This window comes from Sprattus sprattus (assembly GCF_963457725.1).
Source record: "Sprattus sprattus genome assembly, chromosome: 18".
Taxonomy (NCBI): Eukaryota; Metazoa; Chordata; class Actinopteri; order Clupeiformes; family Clupeidae; genus Sprattus; species Sprattus sprattus.
In genome coordinates, this window is record NC_137916.1 from 6,186,626 (window position 1) to 6,201,221 (window position 14,596).

A 14,596-nucleotide genomic window follows, 5' to 3' on the forward strand; every position below is an offset into this window, starting at 1 on the left:
TGGGGGGGATTAAAATGAAATCAGAGTGCCTCCCAGCTGTTGACAGGCAGAGAGAGGCGGGAAGGGTGGGGCGCACGTTACAAGCCACTCTGGGTGTTTTATTATAGGTCATTGCTATTATAGGACATGGCTACTAGGTCTATGCAATTATGGTTGGGTTTTGTACAGTATGCTATTATGTTAATCAAAAATACATATTCAGTAGCAGGTCATTTCTTTTTGAGTTGAGTATAATTGGTGAGCAGGTGCATTGTATGGCAAAGACAGCATTTACAGAATTTGACAACATCCCTCTTAGTGTGAACCTACATGTTGATAGATTGGGTTGGTAAATTGGATTTACTGTAAGTGCTTTATCTGTCTCCACTAGGTATTAAAAGGCATGATAATGTCTTTAATCTTGCAACATCTCTTGGAGGGCAGTCAGTATCCTGCTGAGAGCGGCATAAATCTACAGAAGTTAGCAAACCAGAACCATATCATTTGACTGACTCTTGTTAATCGCACTCTGATCTCCTAATCTAATACCAAACTGATAAAGGAAACAACACAAAAATTGTAACTCTCAAATCTGAGGAGCATGGCATTTTCATTTTTGGATCATCCAGTGAAAACAGCATTATCGCATGGCGTGTCAGGACCTCTTGCCAACCTGATGCACAGCTTTCCCAACCTCTGCCAGCATGTGAGTTAAGCTGTCACTGACTCACAAATGATCAGATATGGTGGTCTCAGTATGTGTCCATCATGCCAGAATAATGAATGCCAGAATGGATTAACACAAAGAGGCTTATTGACTTGTCAATGTGTTTGAATATGTATTTGTGTGTATGTGTGTCTGTGTGTTTGTTAATCCTTGCATGCAAATGGGTGTATGGGTGCATGTGTTTGCATATTTTGCTTGGTCATAAACAAATGTTTGTGTATGCGTCTGTGGGCATGGGTTTGTGCATATATTCGTGCGATTGTCTATCTGTGTTTTGATTTGTGTGCTGTCTGCTTAGATAAGACATCTGAAAGAATATAGCGCTTGACCAGGCGACACACATGCCCCAGACTGAGCTTGCAGCTGGAGTTAAGACCTTGGCTAATGCTGGGGTGTGTTGGTGGTTTCTGGCCTGCACTTCTTTTCGATTCTGCCCAGTCAGTTGCATGTCTGTTAGTAAATGGTAAGGTGTGTCTGCCCTGTCAGTTGGATGTCTGTTAGTAAATGGTTAGGTGTCTCTGCCCTAATGGTCCTGTCTCAGACAGTGTTGGAGCGCAGCCACTATGCTGCTGTGCGTGTCACACCCCGTGAAGAGTGTTAGCTGATGCATTTAAGAGAAATCACAAGAGCATCATCAGGGGCAGAATAGCAAAGAGTGAAATGGAGTCTTAAAACTGTTAAATCTTACTTTCACTGGTGCTTTTTCTCTTTTGCGTCTAACTGTCCGCTTAAATTCTGAATAAAGCCCCATACGTCCTGTGCTTTAACCTGCAAATGTAATACCCTGTACATTTCTAAACAGTTTTTGCCAGGGGCGGACTGGCCATCGGGCATACTGGAGAAATCCTTGGTGCACCGACGGGGTTACGGCTGGTACAATACCGGCCCACCTCAGGGGTGTAACTATATGGGGTGCAGCAGGTGCGATTGCACCTGGGCCCGCGGGTCTTAGGGGCCCGCAGTCGTGGGCCATAGACGTATTTACGTCAATCTAAATAGTCTGAAGGCAGAATATGTGCGCAGGGGGAGAGGGCGTGGCAGTGGTGGTTAGTGATCCACCCTGACAATTTCACAGTTTCAGGTGTTATAGGCAGACTATGTACGTGGGGGGAGGGGGCGAGGCGGCGGTTACAAACAGGAAACTACGTTTCGCCACTGCTCCCGGGCCACTTTTTCCCTCAGTCTGCCCCTGGTTTTTGCACACAGGGGGAATCTGACCCAGAAGTTCCAGCATGGAGTCAAAGGTCACTGACAGGACACCTCTGTAGTAGCTTTAGTTTCACCTGACACAAGTGGAGGTGGCTTGGCTTTTTCTTTCAGCCTAATTACAGCATGGTTCACCTGTCCCTAACATGTGTCACAGTCTGCGTGAATCAAGTGTCTGTCAGCACCTTTCACAGTCCTATGTTAACAGAATACTTCCGGTTCACAGTGTTTAGTTCCTGAACTCATTTAGTGTTTAGTTCCAGGCTGAAGTCTGCTTCCTGGTCATGCCCATGTCCTGACTGGCCAACATTCAGATTTCTTAGAGTGAGTGTTTTTTCACAAAAAAACTCATTATAAGCCAGTCCTTATAGAATATGAGAGAATCAAATTACCACGACATGAGTAGAATTATGTTAAGCAGTTTTAAAAGAACACCAAGCACAATAAATATGAGATCCAGAACACAGGGGTTTTAACATTTAAATGAATTTATTTGTGCATTTCCTCAATGTAATTACTAGTGGGTTACATGTAGGTGATGCTGTTGCACCCCATCTAAAATATATTACAAAAAATTGTGTATGTGTGGACTTCTTCGACCGGTGGCTTCCCAAAATGTGTCATTATGATGCTGCAGAGGAGAATTCAAGAAAGATGAAATGCTGTTGAAGGGGGTTTAGAGGTAACGAGATGATGAAGACCCGTTCAGTCCAGTTGTTCAGGACATGACCATGGCTTGGAATTCTGCATAAAAGGGAAGAAATTGGACTGAGTAATCTTATCAAGATTAAATAAATGAACATTGACTGAGAATACTCAGGCCTGAAAATGGAAGTGAAAAAGGGACATGCGGTGTGTGTTGGATGCATGCTGGACCAGTTCTTGAATTCTTGACCACATTATGCATCTCACCTCAAGGCCCAATAACAATGTGTATTTCATTCTGTTGCATTTGTGTTTGGGGTTTTGTCGTCCTATAGCTAGTCAAAATCCCTCTCAAAAACCCCGACCCTCTCATACACAATGACCCTGACCATCTCTTACACAATTGAAGTTGTCCCTACAGCCTTGATGGTCATTGCCATCACACTACGGCATACTCACCGTCAGCTCCAATCTTTCCATCGCCATCTCCATCAGCAGCATTGAGGAAGGCCTTAGCCTCCTTCTCAGTTAGTACTCGCGCTCCGGGCGAGAACTTCTGCAGGAAACACCTGCCAGAAACATGCAGTTAACTACTGTTTATGGCACTCCCCTCTCTTCTACATAAATGAGCAATGAGCACCTTCACAAGAGCTTGTCTTTGGAAGGCATGCATTGGCATATTTAAAAACACGTTTAGACAAACAGTGGTACATTGTATAGTATAAAAGCATTAAGCTGTTTAAAGATTAAATCATTTGAAGTAGGCCTATCTAGGCAAAACATTACATTTGCTTACTACGTGTTCCCTCCTTTCAGATACTGTTTGAACTACTATAGGACATTTTATTTCAAAAACAGTAGTTGGTAAAGTAGCCCAAAAGTGAGCATAAACAATCTGGTTGGATGTAGGCTACACTGCCCGCTAAAATATGAAAACGAGTTCACATGATCCATCTGAAAAAGGTCACATAGCTTTACATGCCGAGACACTGAGGAAGATAAATCCTTACTTCAGCTCCTTCTCTTCAACGAAGCCATCACCATCGTTGTCGATGATGCTGAAGACGTTCTTCACATCCTGGGCACTCTTCTTTGTCAGACCACATAGCTGGAAAAACTTCTTGCAGTTGAAAGAGTCTGGTGCTGTGATGGAAAAAAAGCACCAGAATGAACTAAGCCATGTGGCACTTTTGGGGAAAACACTGACATCCAAGTGACATTTTAAGCACAAGTTCATGTCAGCACAAAATAGTACCAAACGTGCATTCCAAAAATGTGTTTGAAATGGCTCTATATATGTCCTTCGACATTTCCCTTCGTAAACACTTAAAGCGTCGATTTGCTGTTTAAGCGTTTACTCATCATTTCATGAGTGTCGTTCACGGCACCGATTAAATTCTGAAATCTAGTTAAGTGAACAATGACGTTATAGGTGGAAGACGATACCTTGGCAGTCCTTGACGGCACTGTCGATGGCATCAGCGGAGAGGATAGATGAGATAGACATTGTCCTGTCAGAGAAACAACCAGTGTAAATAATTCACGCATGTTTCAAGCCTAGCATCAAGCATATTACTTGCTGTCGAATCAACTTGTCCATAATATTGGTACAATGCAGCTATCAAAACGATGCAGTCAGGGAAGCATTAATATAAACGTCTTTCTTAAACTATAGGCTATGTGGATTTAGAGACTTTTTCACAGAAACAACAAAGACTGTAGCTTACAGATTTAACCATGAGTTAATTCATACGAGTTGTTCGGTGCATCTTACACAAGTTGTTTAAGAACAAGCAATCCAAAAAGTTGCGTATTAAAGAAGGACAAGTGCCCTAGATCGGCAGAATTACAAAAATGCAAAATGCGAAAAAAATCTTGTCCCTCGCGAATACATTCTAGCCCGATGGCAAAAGCGCGTCCTCACAGGGCAGCGAAATCTGCGAACACTCAAACGACAAGTGCAGAACCGGCACACAAGCCCACTTACCCGCTTTGAAGATCTCGCCGTAGGTGATCGAACAGAGAAGTAAGGCTATGTGGTGACTGCTGTCTGCCAAGAAGGATTTATATAGGTCTGATTGTAGTGACAATAGGCAATTCTAAGGTTACCTGTCTGTGTATCAAATTCAAAAGGATCAGCTCAAATTTCCTACCTAACTAATTAACCTTTACTATTTATAACCGCCGGAGCTGAGTGTGGATGGGCAAGCCCACAGACATCTGTAACATACAAATAGCAAATTAAGCAATATGCTCTGTCTCAGCAACACTCACAGTCCCATCCCACTGGGCTGTATAGGATTTTCTCTCTCTTTCTCTCTCTCTCTATCTCTCTCTCTTTCTCTCTCTCCCCCCTCCCTGTGTGTGTGTGTGTGTGTGTGTGTGTGTGTGTGTGTGTGTGTGTGTGTGTGTGTGTGTGTGTGTGTGTGTGTCAGCAAGTGAAATACCCTTTAAGAAAATCAATTTGATCCAGATTTTTGACCAACATAGATATTTTCATTGAATGTTTATTTGCACAGGACATAAATGTGAGTGGCTGGTGACAGATCATAGCTTACTACATTGGCCAGTCTATCCACAATGCTTATTTCAGTGAGTTCAGCACCATATCTAAAAGTTTAGTATCATAGATTTACAAATCTGCTGTAAACGTATTAAACGCAAAGTATTACATTTGAACAATTCACCCAGATAATCATTCCCAGTTTCGCTGCACCCGACTCACAACAGATGTTTGTCAGTTTATCCCCTGATCTTATACAAGTCTAATACACTTTGTCGACAGCCACATAAGTGTATTTGTTGATCACAGAGTGTCATGGCAGTTTAACCTTCTCATCTCGCACTAAATGGGAGCGCACTGTAAACAGTAGGCTATCATGTCTACATGGTGCTGATTCAGGGGCGCCAGGTCACCTTCTTTCAGGCCAGTTCTGCCTGATGTAATCTGTGTTGCAACTACCTAATGACAGAACAGAGAGGCGTAGGGTATGGGGCGCCGTTTGTAAAATGTTGCACGTTCTAAAATCCTGCTCAGTTTTGGCACATTTAGCATTATAATACGGGGGAAAAAGCACGACAATATTCACATGTCACCTTTTCAAACATTTAGAGAGAAATTGTTGTTTAAGTTGTTGTAAATAAATGTTAATGTTAATGTTAAATGTTAGCCTACCTATGTAAATGTTATATATATATATATGTAAATGATAAATGTAAACGTAAATATTAAATATAAACTTAAATGTTTAATGTTATATATAAATGTTAAATATAAGTGTTAAATGTAAATGTAAAATATAAATACTTAAATGTAAACGTAAATGTTAAATGTATATCTAAATGTTAAATGTCCGAATTATGTTCAGTCTACATTTAAGATTTGGCGCCAGAACATTACAATGTTTACGGTAATTCGCTCGTGAAGCAACGGGTTTTTTGAATGGAGAAAAGCGCGGTCTTTTATTCACGAGATAACGACAAGACAACAAGATGGCAAGTCCAAATGAATTAGATTTAGCTTTAATTATAGAGAGAGCTGTTGCAGCTGGCGTTAGGGCGGCTCTCCAAAACCGACCTACATTGGGAACAAGTGCTGCAACCAACACCACATCCCGCTCCACGAGCGAATTACCGTAAACATTGTAATGTTCTGGCGCCAAATCTTAAATGTAGACTGAACATAATTCGGACATTTAACATTTAGATATACATTTAACATTTACGTTTACATTTAAGTATTTATATTTTACATTTACATTTAACACTTATATTTAACATTTATATATAACATTAAACATTTAAGTTTATATTTAATATTTACGTTTACATTTATCATTTACATATATATATATCTAACATTTACATATAACATTTAACATTAACATTTATTTACAACAACTTAAACAACAATTTCTCTCTAAATGTTTGAAAAGGTGACATGTGAATATTGTCGTGCTTTTTCCCCCGTATTATGCTAAATGTGCCAAAACTGAGCAGGATTTTAGAACGTGCAACATTTTACAAACGGCGCCCCATAGTAGGGTGCTTGTTATAGTACAGTGGCAGGTTCACATGCTCTTTAGTAAACCTTCTCAGTTCAGGAGTTAATTCAATGTGAACTGACCAAATGTCTTTGGTTGGGTCTTATCCAGTCCAAAAATGACAGTATTGGGTGCTAACACTAGTGAACATTACATTACAGTATTAGAATGAATGCTTTGTTGTATTTCCCTTTAAGTTCTGTATGAATGACAATAGGGTAGTGATGATGACACACTGACATTCAGCCTCCGGTCATGATGCCCAGGGCGGTGAATACAACTGTCATGCATGCACAGCACTGCTGGAGGGTTCAAACGAAGAGCTTTCAGCTGCCTCCACTGTTAAGTGATACACCTCAGAAACACCTGCAACATCATGGCAGACATCTCAAGTGCCCATTCATCAAACTCAACCCCTCCCTACTGCGCTATTTCCTTACATGAGAATAAAAGTCTAGCTCCTGACGTGAACTGTACCACTGCGGGACTCCTTTCTCTTAGCTATCTCTCCTCATGTAACACTGAAATTGGAAACATAGTGTTGATATCTTGTGAAAGTATTGTTTTCTGTATTAGAGCATCACCATATTTTCTTAAGTACAAAGAAGAATCTTTTAAATGGGGAACAATACTGGATGCGGAAACAGGTAAAGGTGTGCAATCCCTTCTAAAATGTTCCTCAGTACCTGTTTCAGGAACTTATTCCTCAGTATTGAATTATGTCGATACCATAGATGGAGTGACTGCTTAACATTTATAGTGTAACTGAGCCATGACACCAATACTTCGAGTCCAAAAGTAAAATGTTAATGCTTCAATGTCCACTCATAAATGGCTGACTGTAGCCGCTGTAATCACTGACCCCACATACTGTATTTCTTTTATTAGTCCATGCCATTGTTTTCTCCTAATGCAAAATCTGAAAGAATGGCTTAAACTGAATTTGCTCACATCCATCACCGTAAGACAGTTTGGATGCATCCTTTTATCAAAATAATATGTTCAGGAGCTTATACAATTAATTAATAATTTAATGAATCAAGTAATTTGTTCATTCCTTCATTTAGCAACAGTCAGGCACTCCTTGTTTTCTTGACTGATTGATTCCTACTGTACATTTATAGTTTGCTGGCAGTTGGTTTCTGGGATCTTCATTTCATGGTACAGCACCAACATTGGTGTACAGGAAACCTAAGAATTTATGAGCACTGAGAAAAGGTTGAGGTCATTGGTAACTGATAACTTAATACAAATTGGTAACACACACACAACACTGAAATCCTGGGAATTATTTCACTTTAACCAGCAAAATAATCTCTATAAATCAGTGGATGCTCCCTTGGTCAATGAGTTACACAGACTAGGGTGAAGACAATAAACCGTCAGTCATAGGCCTAGCCTATAATGGTGTTAAACAGACTTAAGCCAGAGAGAAAAAAGGCATAGAATAGCAAAACCACAGAGCTGCATAAAAAACAGCTTTCAAATTCCTCCTAGAAAATCATTCGTAGAATAATTCTTAACCTCCGTCATAGCAGCACTGACATAATTTGACAATCGAAATCCGCACTGACGCCACTTCTAAAGTAAATGTAGCCCGTCTCATCGTGTGTTTATCACAATTATTTACTATTAATTCGTTACTCATGCAATAGTCAAAACTAAATTCTGGCATCACAAAACAAAGGATGCGGTTTGACACGTTATTGAATAATGGCACCTTTTCAGTCCGGCACTGTTACACTAACTCGTTGGACCTGTAGCAGCTGTGAGACTGGTCTAATGTGACAGCTGGCCTTCGCCTTCACAATAAAGCAGAGTAGCCTATTGTAAGGCATTTTATTAAACATATAGGCCTAGCATCATCAGATAAACTCCGAAATACACTTGACCCAACAACTAGGCAACTTTGACACGGGTAATTTGCTTTACTACGTGCTGCAAATCTTTGTACCTTAGAATCTTTGGATAGCATACTTCTCTTATAGAGATTATCAGGAATGCAAGGGGAGGTTTCGGGTTCCCCTCAGCTGAAGTGTATTTTTTTTGTAAGGAGGGAGCAAGAATCACTCACAAAGTGAGTTGTTTATTATTGCGTTGTTTTATGTTTGTTGTCGTTTGACGACTGCCACTGGAGGATGTTGCACAATGACCGGGTTTAACAGAGGGAAACCTTAGAGATGAGAACAGGACGTGAGTGGACACCGGATCCACCGGTGCATCTTACCCATGCTTGGTGATGTGATGGGTCACTGTGATAGCTCGGAATCCTACGCTGGTGGTAATGAGAATTAAGAATCCTTTATTCATTTGCATTAATTTGCATAGCACACTCTCATAAAATCACATCTCAGAATTGCAGAAGTAGGCTGTCTAGCCTCCTACGATATGTGCAAGGAAAACTTTAGGGTTAGTTTCTGATGCTTTTGATTTGACTGTAACCATAGGCCTATTTCACGCAATGGTATGTGTCCAGAATATGTCCCAGAGTGCAACTGTTAATAGCTCATCCAGTCTTATTTGCCACATGCTCTAAAGAGTTGCAACTTAGGCCTACATCCATTCCTTCTTGGTCTTGTCACTGTTACTGTGGTTTTGTAGGTTAGGCTTTTTGTTTCAAGCAGATGCCTTATGTGCCGTGGTTCTGCTTAAGGTTCCTTCCTGACTAACAGGGAGTTTTTTCTTGCCCCTGTTGCCATTTTGCTTGTACTAAGGGTGTTCAGGCTCCGGGCTCTGCTCTGTAAAGCTCCTTGAGACAATTGTATTTTTATTGCGCTATATACATGACATTGAATTTAATTGAATTAAATTGAATTGTTTTTGTAATTTTTTATAAACGTGTTAAGCGTAAGTAAAACTGCTATACTCTACGTGAACACTTAAAAATGTTCCACCACACCAAAACACAAACCTTGACTGATCTTTTTCTGAAAAATGTTGTGTGATGAAATTCTTGTCAGACTAAACTAAATGGCAGAAGATTCAAGTGCACATTGTACGCCATCTAGTGGTGAAAAATACAAATGCATGTCTTCAAGACCTGATAGAGTCCTTTCGGAGGAAAGCATTGTACAACCATACTGAAACGGGTCCCCACAGGCATGATCAACTTTGGTGTATTTCTAGATAAATCAACTAACAATCACAAGAAAAGCCATTTGGAAGTGAGATTGAGTCTGTATAGAGTATACTGAGCAATAATAATAATAATAATAAAATGTATTTATATAGCACCTTTCATGCAAAAGAATGCAGCTCAAAGTGCTTTACAGCAAATTCATTACGTGCACAAAGAAAGTACATAGACATAATAGATTTTTAATAAAAATAAAAAATAATGATAATAATTAAAATTATAAAAATTGAATACATAAAATGCAAAGCATAATATCGAAAATAAAACTCTGCAGAGATATATTTAATCTTACCCCTTAATACAACAAGTAAGATCAAAGTAAGATACCAAAAAAAAACATTATATAATTAAATTAAATTAAAATGATTTATATATACAGTATATATATGTTGGTTTGCACCTCTTGGCCACTGTGAAGAGGTACGTTTTTAGTTTTCTTTTAAAGATGTTAAGCGAACTGGCTGGAGTCCAGTAAGAATTGTATTACAATAATCAAGCCGGCTTGAAATAAAGGCATGAATCAGTTTTCAGCATCTTTTTGATTTATAAATGGCAGGACTTCAGCTATGTTTTAAGGTGGAAACATTATGTTTTTGTCACCTTGTTAATGTGAGACTTGAAGCTTAAATCTGAATCTAAAATAACACCAAGACTTGTAACCTCCGATTTAATCAAGGGAGTTAATTTCCCCAGATTATTAAACAGCATTTCTCTATTTTGTTTTGTTTTTGAAATTATTGCTCATCCCCTTATTTATCGCCAAAAGACAGGTAGTAATGGAGTTTATAGCTGCAGCATAATTTGGTTCACCAGAGATGAACAGCTGCGTGTCATCTGCATAACTATGGAAACATACATTGTGTTCTCTAATGATGTCCCCCAGTGACAGCATGTATAGTGAGAATAATAATGGACCAAGGCAGCTCCCTTGTGCAACCCCAAAGCAGATGTCATGTTTCTTACATAGTCAGAAAGCCCAACTAACTTTTCAAGACGATGATTTAGGATGTCATGATCAATAAGAAGACAATGATTGAGACCTTATTTGCATTCAAATTTAGTCTGAGGTCGCTGATTACTAGTTTCAGTGCTGTGGCATGTTTTAAAGCCTGATTGAAATTTCCGCAGGATATTGGTTTCTTTGAGAAAGGAGTTTATTTGCACTGAAACTATCTTTTCAAGTATTTTACTAATGAATGGAAGATTGGAAATCGGCCTATAGTTGATTGTGCTTTACCATCTAGTTTTTATTTTTTTTAGTAAGGGTTTTGCAACAGCTGTTTTGAAGGCATCTGGGAAGATGCCTATTTGAAGAGATGTATTTATAATCTTCAGGACATGACTTGAAACACATATTTTATAAGACCTGCTTAAAAAATGCTGTAGATACAGGGTCAATACATGAGGTGGAGGAGTTGCACTCAGTGACAGTCAGGGACGTGCACAGTTGCTCTGCTTTGGAAAAAAGGGGCAACACAATATTTTTTTCACCGCTGCTGCCACTCCCCCATCATGTAATCGCAAATGTTCACAATATCATTTTAAACTCTCACTTACCGCGGCTGCCACGCCACCGTCATGTAATCGCACATTTTCACAATATATTTTTCAACTGTCACTAACCACGGCTACCACGCCCCCCGTCATGTAATCGCACATTTTCACAATATAATTTTCAACTGTCACTAACCACGGCTGCCACGCTCCCGTCATGTAATCGCAAATTTACACAATATCATTTTTAACTCTCACTAACCGCCACTGCCGCTCCCCTGTCATCTGATCGCATATATATATATTTCCTTCGGAGGGACAACTTATTTCCTTCGGAGGGGCAACTTCAGTCAAAGAGGGCAAACGGGCAGTTGTCCAAGCAACCTTAGCACACTCCTGTGCACGTCCCTGGTGACAGTCTTACAAAGATCCACCAATGTGATGCAGGTGAAATTTCCCATGGTTGCATCTTTTTTACAGTGTTTTGCGTTCTTCGTTTACATTATGTTGTGCCATACATAGTACTAGAGCCAAAGCCTGCTTTTCTAGTTGTCGAAACATAACTGTAGACTTATAGAGTTTTTAGCTGTTTCTTAATAGCCTCTGCAGTGGGCTACCTCAGATGTAAAAATCATTTATGTTCCCGTCACAGTCAAATTAGTAATCTACACAAACGCTAATGAAAGCAAACCAAGACATGCTATTGTATATTAGTATTTATTATTTTCTTATTGTTCATACTCGCAGTGCATTATAGATTTTACAGCTAGCAAAAGTCATATATATTAAGACATGAGTCGCACTACATACAGAATCATCATTTTGGACAATGTGCTGCGTTGGAGGAATCTCTCTTAAAGCATAAATAAAAATCATGTTTTATTAGATGAAAATGGGAGGTTTTGGGCAATGTTGTTCTTTCAGAGTGAGATCTGTTGGTCAGTTGAAGATTAATGCTTAATCAAGGCGGTGAACTCTGTAAGAAGAAACAAAAAACAGCGCTGTGAATATAAATAACTGTAGTTCTCACTATTCTCATTTGAAAACATACTGTAACTGCTGTAATGCAGTCGTTATGGTAAGAATTGTAATCCTTCTAATATACCATCAATTCCAATTTTGCCATCGTTGTCAGAGTCGCCAGCGGGAGGAGTTCTGGAGAAACAGTCTGAAACAGAGGTTTGCCTTCAATGTTCTGCCTTTCGTTACCCTATAAGTATATTCATTAGGCCTGCACCCTTCTTTCTTTCTTTCTAAGCATTCGTTACTTCAGCTCCTCCTCCTCAATGTAGCCACCCTTGTCCTGGTCAATGATTTCTTTTTTTAGCTCATCACCAGATTTCCCTTTGGGTCCAACCTTGGCAAAGAAGGCCTTATGGTCAAACGAGTCAGCACCTGCAAAACAGATTGTTACCATTAGGCGCCATTCACACAGATACACCTTCTTTAAGAAAGGCTGCAAATGCCATCTTTATCTGTGTGAGCACATACATATTATGAATATCTGACTAGATCCAAGTGTGTAGTTTCTTTCCCGATATTCCTTTAATGGATTTTATAGATCCCAAAAATAGTTCCCAGTACAGCTTCCAAAATGATCACAGATTACATTCCTCTGACGGTTTATAGTCCCAGGAAACACAAGAGATGTCTGGTGAGTGGGATGGTCAGAGATGTGATTTGCAGTTTCTTGTCTGAGATGTCCTGTGTGTTCTTTAGAAAATGGTGCCCATATCTGTCACACATGTCCAGCTCTTTTCTGTCTCAGGGTGGTCTGCTTTGGAGAATGGCTACTCACCTCAGTTGTCTTTGGGGTTAGGTTGGATGAGAACACTCGAACTCGCAACTGCAGTGCCCCCCACCCCCCAGGGTAGAGCCCAACCTTATATACTTTCACTCACCTGAAATGTGAGGCTTAATGTAATAGACACCAGATGGGGGGCTCACTTAAAATGTGTCCTGTGGACAGACCCAGCTATTTTTAGCTTTATAAATTTGCTTAAAAGGTGCTTGAGGAAAGTCCTCCATACCGCGCAGTGCTAAGAATAGGTTACCAGTGCTGTTATGAACGTGAAGACAGTTGCTAGCGAAATTGAATTTGCCTCTGCGATAAGTTGGTTTGCATTTAGAACCAACATTCATTCTAAGCAGTTCTGTAGAGATGAATAGGCGTCGGACAGCAAAACGCATATCCTAGATCAGGGGTCTCAAACTCAAATTACCCAGTGGCCGATGAGCGTCCAGTCTGGTCATTGGGGGGCCAGATTTTTATGGTAAACGTTGGGGTGGCCCATATAAATCAATCATTTTTTTTTTTTAAATCAATGGAACTTTGCGGGCCGGATAACATCGCTTTGGGGGAATCGGCCCCCGGGCCTGAGTTTGAGACCCCTGTCCTAGATCCTCTGAATCTCTTTGGTCTTAATACATTTGTCAGTATTGCTCAAAATATATATTTTACACTAGCAGAGTAGGCTACCGGTCATAACATATTCTTGGAAGCAAAAATGCTTTTCCCTAATTGAAAGGAAACGTTCAGATTTATATTTTAAGCTAAAGGTTATAAACATCAATTTACACAACCTCTTAAGTTTATGGTTAATGATAGAAGAGGCTCTTGTGTCCACTGAGAGTTCGCAAAGACGGAAACGCCATGTAGGCTACAGCAATAACATTGGCTACAGCAATAACATTCAAACAGATAACATAGCAAATAACAGTTTAAATACAATTGGTATGGAAATGTATGAAGTATCAATCGACCTTCCAGTAAAATCAGCCCAATCACTCAAAGAAAGTCTCCTTGGGTGTAATTTCCATTAAAGACACCAGAGGGCAGCGTTCGATTATTGGACGGCCAAGGACCATCCACTGAATCTTCTGTTTATCAACAGGTGGATATGATGAGCGGTAGAGTGTAGGCTCTGAGCTAATTTGATGTTTTTTTGTGTTGAGTGGTATCTCTGGAAATTGATGACAAAACCTAAGATATAACTTTGTACAGATGAAATATGTGCAAAAGTATTTTATCACCAGAACAGAGATGGTGTGGGCCCATTTTGGAGTAAATTTGTAAGTGACATTAATATTGAAAGATCACTTGGACTGGCTGTTCCCTGACCAAATGCTACCCTTAGTATATACACGTTGACAATCCTTGTGATCCTTGCCATCCCCTTCCCTTCCCATGTGCCAAGATAAAGGACATACTCATCAAGTTCTTCTCCTGCCAGTGGGTTAAAGTAACACAGATTTTTCTGAATACAGTGGTAGGAGTTGTAAAGTTTAAATAATTATTTCAGATAGCCAACATGGGATATGCCAATAGAGGTAAACAAAGGTAAATAAAGCTATCCTCACAAGTCA

General features: G+C 39.8%; 1 protein-coding gene across 1 annotated transcript; it reads right to left on the reverse strand.

The window, feature by feature from the left end:
- Positions 1 to 2,630: 2,630 nt before the first annotated feature.
- pvalb8 (parvalbumin 8) lies at positions 2,631 to 4,064 on the reverse strand (the record flags this gene model as incomplete). The annotated part of the gene is made up of 4 exons (XM_080856506.1): positions 2,631 to 2,656; positions 3,017 to 3,126; positions 3,568 to 3,700; positions 4,004 to 4,064. 4 exons carry the CDS (start codon positions 4,062 to 4,064, stop codon positions 2,631 to 2,633), a joined length of 330 nt encoding a protein of 109 aa, XP_080712632.1.
- Positions 4,065 to 14,596: the final 10,532 nt, after the last annotated feature.